Raw genomic sequence first — 23,035 nt, 5'->3', positions numbered from 1 at the left:
AGGCTTGGCTGTTACGGACATTAGGAAGTGAACTAGAGGATAAAAGATCTCTGTCTGTCTCTGTCTCTCTGCCTCTCAAAAACAAACAGACAAGCAAACAAACAAACAAACAAACAAACAAAAAAAACAGAGGGAGAGAGTCCCCATGAAGGAGAAGGCCTGCAGGTACCCATGCCCTCAGGAAGTAGTAGTGTGTGAATCACACTCCGCCTGCAAGGTGCTGCCTACTGCGTCCCCTGCTTCCTCCTTGGTGGCACTCAGTGTCTGTAATCTCTGAGAACAAATATTTGTCTTGACGGCCTTATAAAGAGATAAGAATTAAGTAATATTTGATTATAGTTCAATAGATCACTTAAAAAAAAAAAAAGAAAGAAAGCAGCATCGCCCCCTGGAAGCTGCCTGTCCCAGAAAACAAGATCATATGCTTGCTTTATTTAGAAAACCTGGAGCAGATTAGGCGTTCTGCAGTCTGTCTGGGCTCTGACTTGCCTGGCGTTGCCTTTCCTTGCAGATGTTTGCATCACGGCTCACTGCATATTTCAGGAGAAAGTGTGTAGCCGCCACAGACGACCGCGTCCAGAAGATGAATGAAGTTCTTACCTACATTAAATTCATTAAAATGTATGCCTGGGTCAAAGCGTTTTCTCAAAGCGTTCAAAGTGAGTTTAAAGATCCCGTATGTGCATGTGCTGGGTTCATCGTTCACACACTCTGCTCCCTGAGCACATTAGGTGCCAGGGCTCCCAGTGTCAGATCGTAACACGGTAGAATTTTTAGGCTCACGAGGAATCTTAGTGATTGGAGCCCATTGCCATGACCCACAGATGGGGAAAGCAAGACCCGGGAGATGAACAGCTAGCTAGGCTTAATTCATTTTCAAAGTCCCTCTGTGTACCCTCTCCTGGCCTGGCCATGAGGGTGTTACAGGAGGCAGTATCAGATGAGCGTTCTTTATTTTTGCATTCTCTACTCCATGGTGGCAAACGTATCACAGGTGGTTGCGTGACCCTACCCAACGGGTGAACTGGGAGTCAGGACAGCTGGGCTCTGGTTCTAGCTCTGCCACTCACTAGGGGCTTTTCTGCCTCCTTGTTTGTGTTTTTTAAATAATTGATTTATATTGAGTCTCAAGGTTCACGGTGCCTGGCCCCCTCCTGGTGTGTAAATTGAATGCAGGCATACACTCGTCAAGTACAGAAATGCCACAACGCTGGGAGGAAGAATTAGCTCAGATTGGATATTCAAAAAAGCCTCAAAAAAAAAAAAAAAAAAAGTTGGATTAGTGGGACTTAAACAGGTAGTATATTTAAAAGTACTTTTTAGAGTTTAAAAAGGAATACATAGGTATAGCAAGCCTGATCTAAATAGAGAAGATAAGGGCTGTTCATGGACAGCTGACTAAACGTAAATGCTGCAGTGCCATTACATAATATCAGGTGGAGTGAACGTGCAGTGTTCAGATCAAGGCAGCTGTTTCGGTTTCTGTGATTAAACCTCCAGGAATGTCACGTCCAGCTCTGGACTCTGCACTTTCTGCATAAGGGCTGTTAGGTTGAAAAGCATTCAGAGGCGGTGGCTACTCTGATGTCCCGCAGTGGCTTGGGCTGCTTTGTTAAGTAGCTTGTTTGTTTCCACCCAAGTGGAATTCTAAATGGATATCTGTTAAGTATGTTGGTGGCAGGATGACTGTCCACAGTCTCTTCCTGGGCTCTCAGAGTCCATGGTTTTATGATCTTCCTTCTGAGATGCCACTCATCCTTCAGCCTCTGGCTTTGCTACCATCGCCTAAGTGTGTTCATTTGAAAACATTCTTGCTCGTGATGGATGTGGTCAATATGTATGACAAAGCAGTGAGGTTTTCCCGATGCCCTGGGCAGTGGCAATACATTTAAGATCAGAGCATCAGCCCCTCCAGAGAATTCCTTTTATGCTTCAAAGTCCCTTACCATTTTTATCATCCTACTTCCTACTGTTTAATGCTGTATATTATTGGAAAGTATTCAAGAAAAGCCATTCTGCCTATAGAAATTGCATTTCCCCCGTCTACTTCCAGTCGTCCTTGTGGGGTTTGGTGTGAAAGCTGCTGTCCCAGGGCCAGCATGCAGCGGGCACTCTAGGGAATCTTAGTCCTTCCAGCTTCCCAGTGCCATCGTGCAGCCTTTCCTGTAATTCCCTAGGCAGAACCGAACAGCAGTCCGCTAAGCAAATGAAACTGCCAACTGTAGATAACAGTTAATATGTTCATTGCTTCTAAACCCAAGAAGCCAACAAGAAGAGTCAGAAAAAGACCCCAAATGATCGTTGTAGAATATGTAGCAATGACTTCTGTTGGATTCATTCCTGTGACTTGATCTATTGACACTCAGGCTTTGTACCAGCCTTTATGATGGAACCGATGGTCGTGTGGGCCTAGTATTTGCAACGTGGGTGTTAAGGGGCGTTTTAAAACCTATTCCTGAAGACCTGCAGAGTCTTGTTGGGCAGTGGAGGAAAACATCCCAAAGTCTCCTCTGACTTGCATTGAAATCGCCTTTCTTTCTGTCCCTAGAAATCCGAGAGGAGGAGCGTCGGATACTGGAGAAGGCTGGGTACTTCCAGAGCATCACGGTCGGCGTGGCCCCCATCGTGGTGGTGATTGCCAGTGTGGTGACGTTCTCCGTCCACATGACCCTGGGCTTCGACCTGACTGCAGCACAGGTCAGGGAGCTGTCGGGGGTGGGGACCGTCTTGGCAGTGCACAGAGGTGCTTTGGTCTTCTTGGTACTGGATTAGAAGGTTCCTCTAGGGGTTAGGTACTTTTTCACTCCTGTGATTAAATCAGGAAGTGGAAGAATAAAGGAGCCGAATAGCCTGCAGGTTTTTAGTCAACCTGGTTTGGGTTTAATTCTGAATGCACAGGTCAGCCTGTGGGTCAGACTCACTGAGACTTTTAATTGAAAGTCATGAAAAACTACGTGTGACTTACAGTAACATTTCATGGCCAAGGTGCAGCCTCCCAGACATCTCGGAGGACATGGATGGAGGCTTGTGATGTCACTCCCATGGCCCAGTCAGCCTCAGTTTCTCCTCTTTTCCTGTTTTCAGGCCTTCACAGTGGTGACTGTCTTCAATTCCATGACATTTGCATTGAAAGTTACACCGTTCTCAGTAAAGTCCCTCTCGGAAGCATCAGTTGCTGTCGACAGATTTAAGGTAAGTGGCTTCTTTCCCCTCCCCCACGTCAGGAGCCATCCTGGCACAACTACAGCTATTCCAAGGGCCTGCTCATGCTGGCCACTCGGGGCTCAAGTTCGCCTTTAGCCTTCTGGCAGGTCGGTAAGAAGGGGGCAGCGAGGAGGCTGAATGAAGGGCGAGACTTGTTACCTTCTTAAACTGATGTGAATTTTGACATCTCCTGGACAGCCTACTCCTGGCCTTGCAGGATTCCAGCACTCCCCTGTGAGCTGGCCCTGCTGCCTGGGCCTGACAAAGGTCTATGTCATATTGCTGGGCCTTCAAGGGACTTAAACCCAGAAGACCCGAACTGGCAGGTGGCTGTCAAGCTTTCCTCCTGCCAACCCTTGCTGCTGGCATTCTGATTGGCCGGCATGCTGAGTCCTTTTTGATCCTTCCCTTTTCCTGCCCTGGGGTTGCCATTCATGACACGGGGAATGCAGAGACGTGGAAACAGTCCTCAAGCTAGATCGTGTTGAGAAGCGCAGTTAAGTAGGTGCCAGGCCTTCATCCTACAGGCAGGCAGTTAATCACCCTAGGAATGCTCTTTGTGCCTTCAGAATAATATAGACACATGACTCAGGAGGGGGATGTATTTGGGAGGATAGGGGTTAATGCCTTTAAAAATATTACTAATTGGAGCCGGCGCCATGGCTAACTTGGTTCATCCTCCGCCTGCGGCACCGGCATCCCATATGGGCGCCGGATTCTGTCCTGGTTGCTCCTCTTCCAGTCCTGCTCTCTGCTGTGGCCCGGGAGGGCAGTGGAGGATGGCCCAAGTGCTTGGGCCCCTGCACCCACATTGGAAACCAGGAAGAAGCACCTGGCTCCTGGCTTCGGATCGGCGCAGCTCTGGCAGTAGTGGCCATTTCGGGGGTGAACCAACGGAAGGAAGACCTTTCTCTCTGTCTCTCTCTCTCTCTGTCTATAACTCTCCCTGTCAAATAAATAAAATTTTAAAAAAATATTACTGAAAGCAGCACTGTGTAGGCCAGAAGTCCCTGACAGTGCCAGGGCTCACCCATCTTTGCCAGTGAGAGTGAGGGCACAGATGCAACACTGGTGACGTGGAAGCTGGAAGCCTCTGAGGGGTGGCTGTCACCAGCCTGGAGGTTCAGGAGGAAGCAAATTGTGTTCTCCTTTGAAGGCTTCCTGGGATTTATTTCTCTTCTACTTGTTTACAGTTACCAAGGTGAATTTTGTTTGGTCAAGAGAGCTGGTTCTTAAGAACACATCCCCAGGTCCTCCTGTACCCCAGCCTGGCTCCTACAAGGCTGGGAGCCAGAGTCTAATGGTTGAGCTGTATTTTGCTGAGCTCACGATACCCAGCCATGGAAGAAAGCAGGGGTTTTGACCATATGTTCTCTCCCCTGTTTGTCTAGCCTTTCTAGTGAATGGACGTGTGGTAGCTTCCTGGATGAAGCACTAAGAGTGTGTAGTGTAGGTTTGTTCTCTGCTTGCTGTTTGAGGGCTGTCTTCTTGCCACTTGTTAGGACTGGCATTATTAGCAGGTGGCTTCTCACAGGACAGCTCCTTCCTCCTTCCAGGAAGTTTCACGGTTAGGAACAGAAGCTCAGTCACCCACAGCTCTGTTAATTGCCCCGTGAGACTTCAACCCATCCTATCTTATTCCTCTTGGCAGTCTTTTTTGTTTTCTCTCCCTCTTCTTCTTCTTGTAAGTAGGTGCTTAGCCCAAGATAGCAAGGATTTATTACTTAATCCTTCCCCAATCCTAAGCCGGTTTTTATTATGTCCAGGTGTTCATTAATTAGAAATTACACTGACTTCATTAGGGTTGGGGGGAGGGGACTGTTTGGTAGGTCAAAGGCGATTGTTTGTTATTTCTGAGTACATTAAAGGGAACCTGTCTCAGTCCTGGGTGTCATCCAAGGCAGCATTTTGAGAACAGCAGCAGCCTCAATGCAGCTGTTGCTGAGAGCCTATGTCCCCCAAAGCGTCCGCTCTCCCATTGTGCCTTAGGGACAGACGAGAGAATGACCAGGACAGGACGTGGCCTCTTTCATGTACTTCACAGACCTTGAAATTCGGTGAAGATGCAGGGAACCCTACTTTTTCCCACATGCCTTTTTGTTTTGCATCTCTTCCTTTCTTTTTTCAGCTGAAGATCTGATCGATAGGCAGGGATAGCTTTTTTTCTATTTGACCTGTCCTGGAAGGGTATATTGCCAAAGAATTTGTTGATTCCTCTTGAGTGGGATAGTAAAGGATAGAAAGAGCAAATTTCTAGGAGGGTGCTGATCTGTGGCGGGGCAATGAGAAGCCACCTTGTAGTTTTTCTGCTCAGATTGTCACCATTAAGGAGCCAGTGTTCACAACTGAAAAGTCAGGATGCCCAGTTAAATACTACCCGGGACATACTTGGACTGAAAAGTTTATTCCTGGTTCCTCTGGAATCCACATTTAAGGGAGTGTCTTGCATTTTATCTGTTAACCCCGTGAGCACTCCCCTCATCCACTCAACAGAGTTGTTGTTATTGATTTTGCTAGTGAATGAGGGTCCTGTGATGCTCAGTGTCCACCATGAAGCTTGGGCTTGTGGTTTGCTGTACTTCTCAGATTCGGTTATCCTGGCAGGGGCATGGCCAAGTAGATACAAACTCAGGTGTTGTGGGGCCCTTGTCTGCCTCAGTTTGACCCGAAGCCAAAAGCCTCCCAGGAGGAGGGCAGGGCTGCAGGGAGAGGGAAGGCAAAGTCGAGGAAGAACTCTGCAACTAGTACGTGCCACCAGCATGTTTCTTAATAGTGCATTGAGGCCAAGAGGACCTTTGTCCTTTCAATAACTTTCAAGGGACAGCAATTAAGAGAATTCTACCAGCATATAGTTTTACTCTAGGAAAGTGATCAAAATTCTCAGCATGTTATTCTTAGCTCAGTCTCTGAGGAACAATCTGAACAAGTGAAACCAACAGCTCTTTTAGGAAGGCAGGTGCTAAACCTAAGGTAGATCAGACATGAAGATTATCTAGGACATTTAGAAATGTGACACTTCTGGGAAGAGTGGGGATTAGAAATGAAGGGGAGATGTGGTGACCAAAGGGAGGGAAAGAACAGGCTTAGAAATTTAGAGAAAGGGTTTGTTTTAGAAAAGGGAGTGCATATTACATATAATAGCACCTGCAAACCTGAAGGTAGTTGTAGTTCTCAGTAACCAAGCTCGAGAAACCATCACTCCTCTAAAGAGTTTCTGATGTTGTTTTTAATTGTTTAGTTAAAACTCTTTTCCTCAAAATCATCCTGGGAATACAACAGGGCAGCATTCTATAGAGGAAACCATTGGCTGAGAGGAGGGGCAGGGGTGGGCTCAGAGTCTCACAGGAAAGTCCTGGTCTGGGATTCCTCATGGGCAGTGTTTCTGGTCTGACTTCAGAAACACTTATTTTTTTCTTTCTTTCTTTACTTCTTTCTTTTTTTAAAAGATTTATTTATTTATTTAAAAGACAGAGTTATAGAGAGGGAGAAACAGAACTTGCATCCACTGGTTCACTCCCCAAATGGCTGCAACTGCTGGGGCTTAGCCAGGCTGAAGCCAGGAGCCTGGAACTCCATCCAGGTCTCCCATGTGGGTTTCAAGGAACTGAAGATGAACTTGGTCCATCTTCTGCTGCCTTCCCAGGTGCATTAGCAGGGAGCTGGATTGGAAGCAGAGCAGCTGGGACTCAAACCAGCACCTGAATGGGATGCCAGCAATATAGGTGGTGGTTTAAGACCCACTGTGCCACAATGCAGGTCCCTAAGACTTCAGAAATGCTTTTCTCATCAAGGGTTGCATTTTTCTTCCCTGTCACCTGACTCAAGGAGACCCTAGGAACAAGCAGGAAGAAAGAGCCCTGTTGATTTCCCAGAGATATTTCTCAGGGCGACGCCCTTCACTTCCACGCAGTTCTGTGCCTTTGCTTGATTGAACTCCCACAGGTTCCAGGGCAGGGCTTTGAAGACACGAGGCTCTCTTGGCAAGATGTCCTCGATGATCAATAAAGCTCCTCTTTCCCATGCCTGGTGATGTCTCCGATTGCCTGTCTCCCTAGATGGTGCCCTGCTGTGGGTGAGGAAGTGAGCAAGTTGTGGGATTCTGCAGGAGCCTAGGAAGAAAGCAGGTGGGGAGGGTGGGGGGGGGGAATCAGTGTGCACCTGCTTGCTGCTCAGGGCTGCACACCCGTTAGGTACAGGCCTTTGGTCCACATTAGCCAGGTAGAAAAGGAGAAGGTAGTTCAGCCTGCAATTGCAGGTGTAGAGAGGTGGGTCACTGGCTGCCCCGGTACCTCCTGAGCTCGTCCCCACACTCCTGGGACCCCCTGATGGGCCTGAGGCGAGGCTGCACTAATGAGCTACCTTTTGCCCTTCAGCTTCCTTCCACTGTATAGCCTGATGTGTTTTGCTACGTGAGTGTGCGCCCTAGGCTTGTCTCCCTGGTCTTGATCCAGTGTCTCATCTTTGCACCTCTCTCACAACTCCTATCAGAGTTTATTTCTAATGGAAGAGGTTCACATGATAAAGAACAAACCAGCCAACCCTCACATCAAGATAGAGGTGAAAAGTGCCACCTTGGCATGGGACTCCTCCCACTCCAGTGTCCAGAACTCGCCCAAGCTGAGCCCCAAAATGAAAAAAGACAAGAGGGCTGCCAGGGGCAAGAAAGAGAAGGCGAGGCAGCTGCAGCGCACTGAGCATCAGGCCGTGCTGGCAGAGCAGAGAGGCCACCTGCTCCTGGACAGTGACGAGCGGCCCAGTCCCGAGGAGGAGGAAGGCAAGCACATCCACCTGGGGAGCCTGCGCCTGCAGAGGGCGCTCTACAACATCGACCTGGAAATCCAAGAGGTAACCCGCGCGCGTGGCCCGCCTCCCCTGCCTCCCCTGCCCTCCAAGGGCAGGCAGCGGCCGGTCCTTTCAGCAGCTGTGAGTGGTTTTGAACTAAGAGCAAACCTGGCCAGCCCTGACTCTAAAAGGGATATTTGGGCATTTAACAAAAAGCTTCACTTCCTTGCTTGTAAAAGGGGCATTGCCATGAGATCGGTTGTTAGTAATTTCCATTAAATGGGTTTTCCAAGATTACGCCCTAAGTAGCTTTCTGGTTGTTGTAGTCATATGGGAGCTGTGGTAGTTACGTCTGGGCATTATAACTGTGCGAGTCCCTCATTGCCACCAGGCTGTACGTGTCACAGAACCTGGCACAGAATGTGTGCCTCCCGTGCTGCACTTGTCAGCAATTCTGTTGTAATTACTTATTTGGAACGTAAGTGAAGGATCATTTTAGAAATGATGTCACTGCCCAGATAGCGCAGGACTGAAGTGTCGGAGGCCCTCCCGGGAGGGTGGCCGGAACAGACTCCCGGACTCGGACTGGGGGCCATCGCCGTGTGTGGAGGGCTGTCTCGTTGGCAGGGCCCCAGGCGCATGTGCATTCATTCACTCAGCAGCCGACTGTGAGTGCCAGTTCCAGGCCAGGCACCGTAGGGCTGAGGACACAGCCGCAAAAACCCAAGCAGACCCGACTCCCTGCCCTGCCGGAGCATGCACCATGCGGAGCAAGGGTAGACAGCCACCTGTGAACTACACCGCAGGCCATGGAAAAGGCCGCCTGAGGGCAGGCGTCGCTAGGAAGTGGTATTTGAGCCAAGACGGGAGCCAGGGGAGGGAGCAAGTGAGCCCTGTGGCTGTCTGGGGGTGGGGAGGGCATTCCAGGGTGAAGGAACAAACGCCACCTGAGTCTAGGTGCCCCTGTTACCGGAGCAGCGTGGGAGTGGGTGCTGAGGGCAGGGAGGCCGCGGGGGTGCTGTCTCCTCCAGAGAGACTGCGGCCTTGCCCCAAGTGGGAAGAGACGCTGCTCGTGGACGTGGAGCAGGAGTCATTCTGACTCACGTACGCGGGAAACCGCTGTGGCTGCTGGCCTCAGGACAGCGGGTAGGGACGCGTTACTGCCGGCAGCTGAGAGAGAGAGGGCGGCCTCGGACTAGGGGCAGTGGTGATGGAGTGAGTAAGAAGTGCCCGCCAGAGTGGCCGGGAGGAAGGAGCATGTGTGGTGTGTAACAAAATCAGCAACTGAACAGAGCCCTCTTAAGCAAGTCCGGAGCTGGCTGAGGAGCGGACAGAGAGCTTCCAGCCCTTGACAGCTGTAAGCGAGGATGGAGACCGTCCTGGAACCTGAGTATAGTCCTCACTGGAGGGCACACGGGTCCTTACTAACTTCACTCTTTTTTAAAAAAAAAAAAAATTAATTAATTAGATACTTTTCAGAGATTGATTTATTTATATCTGAAGGGCAGAGTTACAGAGACAAGGAGAGACAGAGAAGAAGAGAGATCTTCCATCATTCCCCAAATGGCTGCAATGGCCAGGGCTGGGCCAGGCCAAAGCCAGGAGTCTGGCACTCCACTGGGGTCTCTCATTTGGGTCTCAGGGGACTGAGTACTTGAGCTGTCTTCTAGAGCTTTTCCCAGGGAGCTGGACAGGAAGCGGGACAGCCAGGACCTGAACTGGCACTCATATGAGATGCCATTGTTTCAGGCAGTGGCTTAACCCACTGTGCCACAACACTGGCCCTTTTTGTTTAAGAATTTTTTATTTATTAAAAAGGCAGAATGATAGTTTTTTTTAAATATTTTGAGAGGTCTTTTTTAAAAAGATGTATGTATTTATTTGAAAGTCAGGGTTACAGAGAGAAAGAGAGGTAGAAGCAGAGAGAGAGAGAGAGAATCTTCTACTTGCTGGATTACTTCCCCAAATGGCCACAATGGCCAGGGCTGGGCCAGGTGGAAGCCAGGATCCAGGAACTCCATCTGGATCTCCCACGTGGGTACAGGGGCCCAAGCCCTTGAGCCGCCTTCACTGCTTTCCCAGGCACATTAGCATGGAGCTGGATCAGAAGTGAAGCAGCCAGGACTTGAACTGGCACCCACATGAGATGTCATTGTTGCCTGTGACAGCTTAATCCACAAAGCTGGCCACTTTAATTTCACCCTTAAAGGCAGGCTTCCTATTTAAGGACTGCACAGTGTCCTGCTGATGTACTGATGCAGCAGCCCTGTTAGAGAATTATTCCTCCCACTTGGCTCAGATTTGCTCTTCTGTTGTGTGGCTTGGTCCTTGTTCTGCCCTTCAGAATCCACAGGCTTCAGCCATGTGGAGCGAGTCCTTCCCTTACCTCGGGAAGGACCAGTAGTGTCTGCCACGCGCCTCCTGGGCGTGAGACACTTGCTCCACTGTTGGCATCTCCCTCAGTCATCAGAACAGTGGTGCTCTTGGGGGAGACCCAACTGACCTGAGCAAGGAACTGTGACCTGACCCCCTTGTCACTGGGATCTTTTACGCTCCTGGCCCGTGTCCCCAGCCATTAGATCAACCTGCTTTTACTACTTACCAGACACTGTGCTTGGCCCTACAAGAGCAACTCCTTTCCTCATGGTGCTGGGGGTGCCATGAGGGAGACAGGCACAGCATGGGTTGGAGTACCTGGCCAGGATCAGGCTGACGGCATGTGCCAGGGGAGCTGGTGTTCAGTCAGGCCTGTCTGCCTCCAGAAGCCAGCTTCTTTCCACACCCGCGCTCTGCTGTCCTTGAAGACGTCAGTACCACCTGCTAGAAACTCTGTCTTACCTCTTAATCACCAGCTTGGTTTTCTATTTCTTGCCTTGATGATATAAATATTCTTCAGATTCTTGGAAATATTTTGGAGAAAAATGGAAGCCACAGTGTGTAGAGTTTTTCAATGAAAATAATGTATAGGTCCTAGAGAAAAATTACAATAAAATAATTTTCAAAAGTCTTGCCCACTCTTCCAAAAAAAATGACCAAAAACAAACAAAAATCATGTGTTACCAACAAAGTTGGGAAGGGGTGAGGCTTTTCTGGAAGTGATTGTGGGATTCTTTTTAAGATTTATTTATGGGGCCAGCACTGTGGTGTGGCGGGTAAAACCGCCGCCTACAGTGCCAGCATCCTATATGGGCACTGGTTCAAGTTCAAGTCCTAGCTGCTCCACTTCCTATCCAGCTCTCTGCTGTGACCTGGGAGAGCAGTAGAAAATGTCCCAAGTCCTTGGACCCCTGCACCTGTGTGGGAAACTTGGAAGAAGCTCCTAGTTTCTGGCTTTGGATTGGCCCAGCTCTGGCTGTTACAGCCATTTGGGGAGTGAATCAGCGGATGGACGACCTCTGTCTCTGCCTCTGTCTCTCTGTAATCTGCCTTTCACATAAATATACATATTTGTGTGAAAGGCAGAACGAGAGCGTATCATGAGATAAAAGGGGAGGAAAGAGAGAGAGATCTTTCATATACTGATCACAATAGCTGGGATCAGGCCAGGCTGAAGCTAGGAGAGAGGCACCCCATCTAGGTCTCCCACATGAGTAGCAAAGACCCAGGGATTTGGGCCATCACCTGCTGCTTCCCAGGTGCATTAGCAGGGTGCTGGATCAGAAGTGGAGCGGCCAGGATTCAAACTGGCACTCCGGTACGGGATGCTGGTGCTGCACACGGTTGTTGTGGGGTGTCTCAGTGTGTGCAGCATGTTTAATTTTCCCAGACGCTTCCATTTCTGTTCCCCCCGTGTATCCCCACAGAAGCCCAGAGGTAGCTAACAGAGGAGAAGGCAGGCCGATGACTTCCTGGGTCTTCACGGTGATGCTCCCAGATGGATGGCCTTCCCGCGTGTCCTCGACGGGATCGCAGGTCCTTGTAGATGAGTGTGCCATAGTGTCCTAATGACTTCTCCCCTCTGTGTGCTTTGTCCAGGGTAAGCTGGTTGGAATCTGTGGCAGTGTGGGAAGTGGGAAAACCTCACTCATCTCGGCCATTTTAGGCCAGGTAAGATGTTTGCTGTTGTCCGTGGCATTTTCTGCTTTTTCGGGTCTTTGCCTAGCAAAGGTCTCAGGAAAAATGAACTCATTTCCTGAGCTGAGTCAGAAAAGGTGGCAACAAGAATGAACCCTGGGTCTGCGTGCTGTGCCTGGAAGGGGTCTGGGGACACCTGGTGCAGGACTGGCCGGGCAGTGCCTAGCTGCAGCCGTTTGTCTCTTTTGTTCAGCGTGTATGTATTGAGCGCCACCTTATGCCAGGCAGCGTGGTGAGCAATGGCCAAGACAGGCGAGGCACAGCCCCTGCGGCCCAGCCGAGGAAGAATTAAACTGTGAAGAGGCAGAGCCCCGGTGCTGCAGCTCTGTGTCAGGCAGGATGTGAGGGTTTGATCTGGGAGCCGAGCTCCATTTGGTTTTCACCCTGAGCGCAGAAGGGCTTACAGGCACCAGGGGGTCCCGTTGCAGTGGGGCTTGGGCCTCCCAGATGCTGCAGCACATCACCAGGTGGTGAGGGAGCCATGCACAGGGGGTCCAGCAGCCACCCTCAGCTTTGAGAGCGAGGGTCAGGGTGAGGGTCAGCTGGCCGAGACAGGCTGTCTTGACTATGTTTTAGGATCCCGTAGTCAGAACAAAACAAGGTACCCACTATTTTTTTGAAAGATTTATTTTATTTATTTGAAAGGCAGAGTTCCATTGAGAGAGGGAGGGAGAGATAGAGAGCTTCCATCTACTGGTTCACTCCCCAAATGGCCACAACAGCCGGGGCTGGATCAGGCCAGAGCCAGGAGCCAGGAGCTCCCTCTGGATCTCCCACATGGTTGCAGGGGCCCAAGCACTTGGGTCATCTTCCATTGCTTTCCCAGGCGCAGTCACAGGGAGCTGGATTGGAAGTGGAGCAGCTGGGACTTGAACTGGCACCCATGTGGGATGCTGAGATTGCAGGAGGCAGCTTAACTCGTTATACCATAAGGCCAGCCCCCAAGGTACCCAGTTTTAAACTCCAGTTTGACTAGCTGGAGTGAGAAGGGGATAGAATGAGATCATTTCCCCTCCTGGTAGGGGAGATCCTTGTTGAGGAAGTGAAACAATGGGGGCAGGGCTGGGGTAAAGTGTTTGTGTGCCTGCAGGGCATGGACTTTCTTGTTTGACCCCTGTCACAGTTGGTGATCGAAGTGCCCAGGGTGGTGTGAGGACAGCTGCATTTGGATCACGTGGGGCTGCCCTGCTCTGTTTGAGATACTGTGGCTCGGGCCACGTGGGGCCGCCCTGCTCTGTTTGAGATACTGTGGCTCGGGCCACGTGGGGCAGCCCTGCTCTGTTTGAGATACTGTGGCTCGGGCCACGTGGGGCAGCCCTGCTCTGTTTGCTGGGCTTCCTGGGGATTTGTGATGCTGCCGGGTCGAAGGGCCAAGCGTTAAGACAGAGGCGGGGCATAGGGGAAGGAACAGAAAGGCCGATTCCAGGTACTTCTGGCTGTCTAGCAAGATGCTCCTTTTTCGAAGGCTGGCAAGACAACAGTTAGGTTGAAAACCAAGTGAGGCCTTGTCCCCCATCAGATCCTGGCAGCCCTGTCTCTGGCTGCTGCCCAGCTTGCTTCTTTCACCTTAACTCTCCACTGTCAGAGCTGCAGCAGGGGCGTTCGTGCAGCAGTAGCCAGAAGAGCCAAGTTGCCGCAGAGACCCTCCCTGGGTTTCTGAACCACGTGGAAGCACACACCAGGGTGCGTGGGTGGGTAGTGCCGAGCTACAGCCAGGGTGTCTATACCAAAGGTTGTAGTGGGAACAGCATGTGTGTGCAAGTACTACATAGGCTGGTTAACAAAACTCAAGGCTCCGGCATCCCTAACCCAAGGCAGATGTCTACCTTCAGGCCCAAAGGGAACCATGATAAAATGGGTAAATTAATTCACATCAATCCCTGCAACTGAAAACACAATTCAGAGTGCGTGAGTCCTTGTGCAGTCTCTTCATGTCAGAGGGAAGGATCCGCCATCCTCACATGGACATCGTGTGATACAGTGGGTGTCTAACCTGGAGTTTTTCCCCCTTGGGTCCTCACTCTGCAGCAGCAGCTGGTCTGGGCACCATCCCAAGGGCATTTTGTAGATGAGTTGGCCTGCCCTCATCTTGAGGGTGCAGGGATCTGCAGCATCCCCGCAGGGAGACCCTCTTGCTTGTGCCTCCTGGGTTAAAATAGTTTACAGTTAGGAAGGAGGAGAGTAAACAGCAAGCAGGCTGCTGTGTGGAGTGCTCGTTCCACTCACAGGTTATGCTGGGCTCTCGTCACACAGGCACAAGGAAAGCTTGGATTTTCTTTGCTGCTGTGACTCCCTTTGGAACAAAGGAGGGGTCTGGATTCAGGCCCAGAAATGGGCAGACTTTAGACTGCACTGTGGATTGCAGGGTGTCCTGTAGGCATCAGGTGGTGGCTCTGAGTCGTGATGCCTTTGGCTGGTGTCTGTCTCCCTAGATGACGCTTCTGGAGGGCAGCATTGCCATCAGCGGAACCTTCGCGTACGTGGCCCAGCAGGCCTGGATCCTCAATGCCACCCTGAGAGACAATATCCTCTTCGGGAAGGAATTTGATGAAGAAAGGCAAGGAGTGTTTGGTTCCTATCGTGCTTTCCGTCTTGGCCACGTGAAAAGCAAGGCAGCCCAAGTCTGCAGGCGCTGCTCCAACCATGACCCTGACCCTGTGTCTCCTTGTGTCCTCCAGATACAATTCTGTGCTGAACAGCTGCTGCCTGAGGCCTGACCTGGCCATTCTTCCCAACAGTGACCTGACTGAGGTACAGGCCCACAGTGAGGGTTCTGGGAGACGGGTGGCAGGGCTGTGCCAGAGCCATCCCCAAGGAGCTCATCTTCAATGCTTGGCAGAAGTCTTGCACAAGGAGTTTTGCTGTCGTTGGACCTTTCTGTTGGGATGGTATTTGTTCATTAGGGCAGGAAAGTAACACTGCTTGTTTTCAGTACATTGATGTTTCATGCATGTGGATTTTAAACAAAAACCCTGTTGTTGATGTGGATTTAATGTTTTTCACTCTGAATTTTTTAAAGATTTATTTATTTGACAGGCAGAGTTACAGAGAGGCAGAGGGAAGGGAGGAAGGGAAGGAGGGAGGGAGGGAGAGAGAGAGAGAGAGATCGATCTTCCATCTGCTTGTTCACTCTCCAAATGGCTGATGCGGCTAGATCGAAAGTGGGGCAGCTGGGACTCTGGTGTCCATATGGGATGCCGGCACTGCAGGCGGCAGCTTTTCCTACTTTGCCACAGTGCCAGCCCCTGTTTGAATATTTTTTAAAGCCGCAAGTCAAGTGTGTGCACTGAGTTTCTTCCCTGAATTTCATTCTGCCAGCCTCCTTGCTCAGATGCAGTCTACAGCATCCTCTTCCATTAGGAAGGAGTGGTAGAACAATGCACCTTTCTTTGGTTCTCTGCCCTGGAGCAGTTTGCAGGGGTGCGCCTTGGAACTAGTTGGTGCTCTTCCTGTTAAAGCTTGTCTCCAGGAGCCGCCTGCAGGGCTCTGGCGGGCACTGTGATCCAGCTGACTTCAGTTATATCCCTCACACCAGATTCAGTGAATAGTTTCATGAGTTCAGACCAAACAGTGGTCCTCAAATCAGTGGCATTAGCGTTGCCTGAGGACTTGGTAGACACACAGATTGGTGGACTGAACCCCAGAACTGCTGAATCAGAAACTCGAGGGGATGGCCCAACATTAGTTGACAAGCCCTGTTGGTGATTCTGATGCATGTCAAGTCTGAAAACCTCTGAAGTAATTAAGCATTTTTAAGGAGAAGATTTAAAAAATATATATAATTTATATATGTTCATATATATATATATATTATGCATTTGAAAAGCAGAGAGAGAGAGAGAGCACAAGTGCTCTAGAGAGAGAGTGTCCATCCTCTGGGTCACTCCCTAAATGCCCACAATAGCCAGTGCTGAACCAGGCTGAAACTCAATCCAGATCTCTCATGTGGGTGATGGGTGCCCAAGTCTTTGAGCCATCACCTGCTGCCTCCCAGGGTGTTTATTAGCAGGAATCTGAAATCAAAAGCAAAGCCAGCATTCAAAGCCAGGCACTCTAATGTAGGATGTGGCTGTCCCAACCAATTCCTTTTTTTTTTTTTTTTTTTAAAGAATCATTTATTTATTTGAAAGGCAGAGTTTCAGAGAGTGAGAGACGGAGAGAGAGAGAGATCTTCCATCTGCTGGTTCACTCCCGAAGGGGCTCCAATAGCCGGGGTTGGGCCAGGCCAAAGCTAGCAGCCAAGAACTCCATCCAAATCTCCCACATGGATGGCAGGGACCCAAGTACTCAGGCCATCTTCCATTGCTTTCCCAGGTGTATAAGCAGGGAGCTGGGTTGGAAGTGGAACAGCCAGGATTTCAACCAGCACTCATATGGGATGCTGGTGTCACAGGTGGCGGCTTAACCCACTGTGCCATAATGCTGGCCCCAACCAACCAATGTGTTAGGCCAGTGTTTTTTTGTTTGTTTGTTTGTTTGTTTTTTATTTGAAAGTCAGATTGCCAGAGAAAGAGTGAGAGAGATTGATCTTTCTTCTACAGACTCACCTCCCAAATGGCTACAACAGCCTGGGCTGGGCCAGTCTGAAGTCAGGAACCCAGAACTCCATCTGGGTTTCTCATGTGGGTGGTAGGGGCCCAGCCACTTGGACCATCTTCCATAGCTTTCCCAGGCACATTCGCAGGGAGCTGGATCAGAAGCAGGGCATCAGGGATTTGAACTGGCACTCTGATGTGGGATGACATACCTTGGCCCCCATGACAAGATTTTTAAAAGACACAAACCCAGTTACTGTTTGGTGACTGATTTGTTCATTGGTTCATTTAGTGACACTTAGTGCTAGTTGTAGGCCAAGGACAAGTACAGAAAGTACATGTCCTTTATGCTTGCCACTGGCTGCATAAAGGAATAGGACCATAATCTGCACCCTCAGAAGGTTTACTATTAAGATGTTAAGACTCCTCAGCTAACAGCCACACCATAACCTGATGAGGAGGAGCCCCCTATCTTCTGGGCATTAGTGGAGAAGAGCTTGGGGGAGGGTTCACAGAGGAGGCGATGCCAGAATTGAGCAGACAAAGTACAAGAAAGGGCTTGACATAGTCAGGTGTGTTCATAACATGCACGTAATTTTACGTGGCTTAGGTCCTAGGCTCTGGAAGGGGTACTGTGCGGTGGAGGCTGAGAAGCTGGGGGGCACGAGGTCTGGCATGTGTGTGTCTTGTTGGTGTGTCTGGATTCTACCTTTTGGGGCTCTTGGAAAGTTTTAAGCAGGGGTCAGGTGTGGTCAGGTTTATATTTTGGAAAGATCTTTCTCCATGTGGAGAATGGGTTGGAGGGGGCTTCCCCTGGGGTAAGACTAGATGTAGGGTTGGTTGGTTCCTAGACAGTTGTGGGAGAAGACAGGGCATCTGGACTGACTGCCCCAGTTCCTGGAAGGATCTGGCAGTTTATGCAGGGAGCCGGGGGAGGAGGGGAATTCAAGAGAAGGAGCCAGTTTGAGTCTGGGAGAGGAGAGGTGGCTGGGGTGACCTCTAAGCATTGTTCCAGACTTGAGCTGCAGGCTCCCCTGTGCTTTTGGGCTTCCATAGATTGGCGAGCGAGGAGCCAACCTGAGCGGTGGACAGCGCCAGAGGATCAGCCTGGCCCGGGCCTTGTATAGTGATAGGAGCATCTACATCCTGGATGACCCCCTCAGTGCCTTAGATGCCCACGTGGGCAACCACATCTTCAACAGTGCTATCCGGAAGCACCTCAAGTCCAAGACGGTTCTGTTTGTTACTCACCAGTTACAGGTATGGTGCTGTCTTCCCGAGGCTGCCCACCTTGGCTTAGAAAATCAGAATCAGGGAGGTGGGTTTGATCCAGGTATTTTTGTGGGGCAATGACAGGTTCTTGGAATCAACAGTTTTCATTCCCTTGGCCCACTGGTCCAATAAAGCTCACTGTACTATGTACCAGTTGGCCATCTGAACCAGAGATCCTGGGAACACATCGGCTCCTTCCTGTCAGCAGCAGTAAAAAGGCTAAGAAGAGTGAGGCAAAAATGGAGTTCGGTGTGAGACCATTAGGAAAGCACTGTGTTAACAGCTACATGCAAGTGGGAAGTGTTTTGGGAAAACAAGCTGTTCCCCCTCTGTCATTCCACCACAAGCTGCCACCTTGGAGAGCAGCTCAGAGAAGTTGCCAACTGCTTCACATATGTTTTCAAGCGTGTGGGGCTAGCCCCCATTCTGTCGTGGAAAGCCTGTAATTGTGTGTCCTTCTGTGTGTAGTGACAGGGTATGAAATTCAGCGCAAGGCTCATGTGGCTCCATCAGCAGACTTGTGTCAACAATTGGAGGAACTGCTCTCTCTCTGACCTCCACCACAAGGAACAATAAGCCATAGCAAGATTCTCAATCTTGGCACTACTGACATTTTGGCCAGATTGTTCTTTGTTGTGGGGTGCTGCCTTGAGCACCCCTGACCTCTATCCATTAAGTGTCAGTAGTATCTCTGCCCCCAGCTATGACAACCAAAATGTCTCCAGATGTTGCCACATGTTCCCTGGGAGGTTACATCACCTCCAGTTGGGAAGCATTGGATGAAACTCTGGGTATTTGACTGTATTTGCACAATTATCAGCAACACCATGTTGTCCCTGCCTCTTTCTAGTATCTGGTTGACTGTGATGAAGTGATCTTCATGAAAGAGGGCTGTATTACAGAAAGAGGTACACATGAGGAGCTGATGAATCTAAATGGTGATTATGCCACCATTTTTAATAACCTGCTGCTGGGAGAGACACCCCCTGTTGAGGTAAGACTTGCTGGCGTTTGTGCGTGTCTCCTTTCTGTGCAGGGGAGAGAGTACTATCCTGAGTGATGGGGAGATCTCAGCTGAACTCCGTGTCTGCATCTCCTTGGCAAGGGACTCTGTTTTCCAGGGACCAGACCGCTGTGCTTGAGTTCACATGATGATCCTGCTCTGGGAAAGCAGAGCTGTGGGGCTGTAAATAAGGCAGTGACAGGGACAAGGGATATGGGCTCTGTAAGTGTAGAGAAGATACATAGCTTAGTGTCCTAAACTCCATCAACCCTGATTGCAGTAACATTGTATGAAACTCTTTTCTGAAAAACAAACAAGTGAATAAGGTACCAGGGAAGGGATATTAACTGTGCATACATTTGAAAATGACCCATGGGATCTTGTTTGCTGCCCTGGCACTTGCTGTTAACCAATACCTACTGAGTTCCAACTACTGGATTAGAAACTTTTTAAAAAAATTTTTTTTAATTTTTATTTTTTTATTGACAGGCAGAGTTAGACAGTGAGAGAAAGACAGAGAGAAAGATCTTCCTTCCATTGGTTCACCCCCCAAATGGTTGCCACGGCCAGTCTAAAGCCAGGTGCTTCCTCCTGGTCTCCCATGCGGGTGCAGGGCTCAAGCACTTGGGCCATCCTCCACTGCCTTCTTGAGCCACAGCAGAGAGCTGGACTGGAAGAGGAGCAACCGGGACAGAATCTGGTGCCCCGGCCGGGACTAGAACCCGGTGTGCCAGCGCCGCAGGTGGAGGATTAGCCTAGTGAGCCGCAGTGCCGGCCTGGATTAGAAACTTTTTAGGTCGCGTCCTTTTCATTCATTTTAGCAGAGCAAGGTGGTAAAACAGGAATCCCTCCCCCCGCCCCCCCGCTTCCATTTACAGAAAACTGAAGTTCAGGAAGGTTAGCTTGCTAATAGGGATGATTTGACTCCCATGTGCTCTGTTTGCTGCCCTGCCTCTGGGAAAACAAGGAGGTGCCATCCAGGGGTGGCAGCTGTGCTCTGGGCTCCACACTGGGTGCAGTGTAAGGGTGTACTTAGAGCCAGCCCAACAGGTGGTTTCTTCTTGCCATCTGAGGGTGCACATGGGCTGTGGCTGCCTTCTTGCCTGCCAGGTCACTTTGATGTCTGAGCGGGATGAAAGCAAAAAGTTCCTGGGATCTTTCCTGGGAGTGTTATTTCAGTCTTTGGGTTTGATCCAGTTTGACTTCAGGGATAGTATAATTAACTGTTCATGACTGATGCATTTTGGGTCTTTGGCTATGACTGAAACACCCCACGTGTGGTTAGTAACTTCTGCAGGACACCATGATCGGATTTAGCTTTTGCAATCTCTCTCTATGACCCTCAGGGGTATTTGGACACTTGAGATTATTTCCACACCACTGTAGACACAGAGGAAGGTGAGGAAGGGAGACAAAACATGAATGTCTTAGGAGCAAAAGGGCGCTGAGCTTCGGTTTACTTCTGAAAATGGGGGTGGGATCTGCCTCTGAGAGCTGTAGTGCTGAGTAACTGAATGATGTGTTTTTGCCCCAGGAAGTGGTCCGCAATGACAGCTTTCTCTTCAGATGGTGTATTTATTCAGTCCTTGTAGCAAATAAAAAACTTAGTGCCCTCTCTTGTGTTCCAGATATGCCTCTAAATTTTTGTATTTTCTGACTTTTTTTTTCCCACTCTCAATTTAAAATCTATTTGCAAAGCCACCTGGGGGCATGGAGCCACCTGTGACAAAGAATTGATGTAGTGAACTGTTATTAAGAGGATTTCCTATTTAAAGATCTAGTAGGGACCCGGAAAGAGGAGCATTAGGTAGTTTCTGCTGTCTCAGGTTCAGTTCTGTGAATGTTGAGTTCCCCAGTGTCTTACTATGGGCAGGTCTTGTGCAGGATTCACAAGGCTAGGGGAAACCAACATTTTCTGCTCTCACTGGTAACTATGACACCAGGTCACAGATCCAGATAACAACGAGAGGGGCTAACAGAGTGCTGAGCCAGAACAGGGGAGGGTGAACTTTATTCTAGAGGAGTCTAAGTTGCTTCATGAAGATTGTAGGATCTGAATCCATTTGAGTGGGGACAACTGATGGAGACTGGGACGTTGCAAGTGGAGAAACCAGCACAGACAAAGGTATAGAGGTGAGGAATCGCAGTGTGGTATACAGAATGATGTGAAGTCCGTGGTGGCTAGAGGGTGGGAGCCATGGGAGACAGTGCCACGTGAGAGGAACTTACAGAATGAGGCTAGGCCCAGAATGTGAGGTCCTGCAAAACCAAGCTGAGAAGTTCAGGTTTTCCTGGGGCAGCAGCAAGAAATAATCGGCTCTGTGGATTTGACTTAGTAATGCGGGAGGTCAGAGACAGGAGGAATGGAAATGACTCCAGCCCTGATACCTACACACAACGGACAGAAGAAAGGCCTCTGCGTTTGGAGCATAGGTCTCTAATGCCTTTGTGGAGAACAAAGGTTTTAAGGAGGAAATATGAGAGTACTTCCAAAAGTTCACAGAAAAAGGCATTAAAATACGTTTATTTTAGAGCAAGAAGATTTTGAAATCCATGCATCGGTTTTTCATAATATACATTTTCCATGAACTTTTTGAAGTCTTTGTGTTAAAGAAAAAATGAGTACAGGTGGCTCTTTTGAGAGGTTGGATGTATCTCAGTACAGCAAGCTGATTCTCTCAGGATGTATCTTGTCGACATTCATGTATCATGATGGCTGTATCATGACTGGAGACACTTTTCTTTAATATTATTAGATTAATTCAAAGAAGGAAACCAGTGGTTCACAGAAGAAATCCCAAGACAAGGGTCCTAAAACGGGATCAGTAAAGAAGGAGAAAGCAGTGAAGCCAGAGGAAGGTAATGACCATTTTGGGGGCATTGTAGATTCGTCATGAAAGTTGACGTGAAATTATGCCACGTGTTTGCTAGCATTGTGTGTTATAGAGTGCCTGGCCTTATGTCTCTGTGATGGTAAGTTCGTCTAGAATACGGGAGATCACGAGGCACCCTCTGCTTAAACAGAGCAGGGAGGTAAGAATGACTGAAGCCTGGGCCTCCTGTTCCTGTGCAAGGCCCGGTCGGGGGTGGAGCGTCACAGCGACTCATCCCGGGAAGGAAACATGGAATGTTGAGTAGGGGCGCACTCCTCCTTCCCATGATTCACCTCTCTTCAGCAGTCAGTGCCCTCCAAAGCAGAGGGGCCCAGCAGCCCCTGTGTTAGCAGGTGGCAGCCGGGCTGCGGTGGAGAGTTCCAGCTCGTGGGTTTTCCTGCTTGGCCTTGGTCCTGTGTCAAACCCTTTATCTCTTCAACTGAAGCCAGACTTGGGAGTTAGAGAAGCTGTTTGCAATAACATGGGCATTTTCCACCTTTGTGAATTGGAACTTGTGTGTGTGTGTCAATTTTCAGATTAAAAATAATTGCAGTCTTGTTTTAAGCTCTTCTTCCTGTTGCGTCAGTGCCTCCCCTGCCCGTCATGGACCCCGAGGGGCTTGCCTGGGGAAGCCCTTGCTCTGCGCTGACCTTGTTTGCCCTTGCTTGCCCTGAGAACTGCAGCAGGCCTGTGGCATTAGGAGTGAACCATTCCGATGTATTATTCTCTTTGTTTTAAAAGTTAACAGCCACGCGATTTTGAATTCAGGTGTGATTTAAGATCCCTTACTGACCCTGAAAAGCTAAGCCGCACCCCACAGCTGAGATATCTGTTAGTTCCTGCCACAGGCAGTGAAGGAACATCGCTGGGGAACATTCAGCCTCACCTGTGTGGCCAGCAACCCGGCTGTTACAGTGTTCAACACATGGGTGTTCTGGGCCCAGAGTACTGGCCATCATCCGTGCTGAAGAGACAGGTTCCTGAGTGGCTGTTTCTGTTTTATTATTTTTTTAACGATTTATTTATTTGAAAGTCAGAGTTACACAGAGAGAGGAGAGGCCTTCCATCTGATGGTTCACTCCCCAGATGGCCGCAACAGCCGGAGCTGCGCCGATCCGAAGCCAGGAGCCAGGAGCTTCTTCCGGGTCTCCCACGCGGGTGCAGGGGCCCAAAAACTTGGGCCATCTTCTACTGCTTTCCCAGGCCATAGCAGAGAGCTGGATGGGAAGTGGAGCAGCCAGGACTAGAACCAGCGCCTATATGGGATGCCGACTCTTCAAGCCAGGGCGTTA

At 49.7% G+C, this 23,035-nt stretch overlaps 1 protein-coding gene across 7 annotated transcripts in view; it reads left to right on the top strand.

The window, feature by feature from the left end:
• Positions 1–23,035, top strand: part of ABCC5 (ATP binding cassette subfamily C member 5) — an 88,611-nt gene that overhangs the window by 30,843 nt on the left and 34,733 nt on the right. For all 7 annotated transcript variants that reach the window (XM_002716488.6, XM_089332026.1, XM_017346971.4 and 4 more), the window contains 10 exons: positions 512–659; positions 2,549–2,697; positions 3,085–3,192; positions 7,693–8,049; positions 11,962–12,033; positions 14,493–14,617; positions 14,739–14,811; positions 17,652–17,855; positions 18,718–18,861; positions 21,627–21,729. In XM_002716488.6, the coding sequence (XP_002716534.1) occupies positions 512–659; positions 2,549–2,697; positions 3,085–3,192; positions 7,693–8,049; positions 11,962–12,033; positions 14,493–14,617; positions 14,739–14,811; positions 17,652–17,855; positions 18,718–18,861; positions 21,627–21,729 (1,483 nt within the window). The remainder of the gene's footprint in view (positions 1–511; positions 660–2,548; positions 2,698–3,084; positions 3,193–7,692; positions 8,050–11,961; positions 12,034–14,492; positions 14,618–14,738; positions 14,812–17,651; positions 17,856–18,717; positions 18,862–21,626; positions 21,730–23,035) is intronic.

The sequence above is a fragment of the Oryctolagus cuniculus genome, chromosome 4 (genome assembly GCF_051225735.1).
Source record: "Oryctolagus cuniculus isolate XC-2025 breed Fujian yellow rabbit chromosome 4, ASM5122573v1, whole genome shotgun sequence".
NCBI classification, from domain to species: Eukaryota; Metazoa; Chordata; class Mammalia; order Lagomorpha; family Leporidae; genus Oryctolagus; species Oryctolagus cuniculus.
The sequence above is the reverse complement of the archived record's forward strand: the minus strand, read 5'-3'. Positions and strand labels throughout refer to the sequence as shown.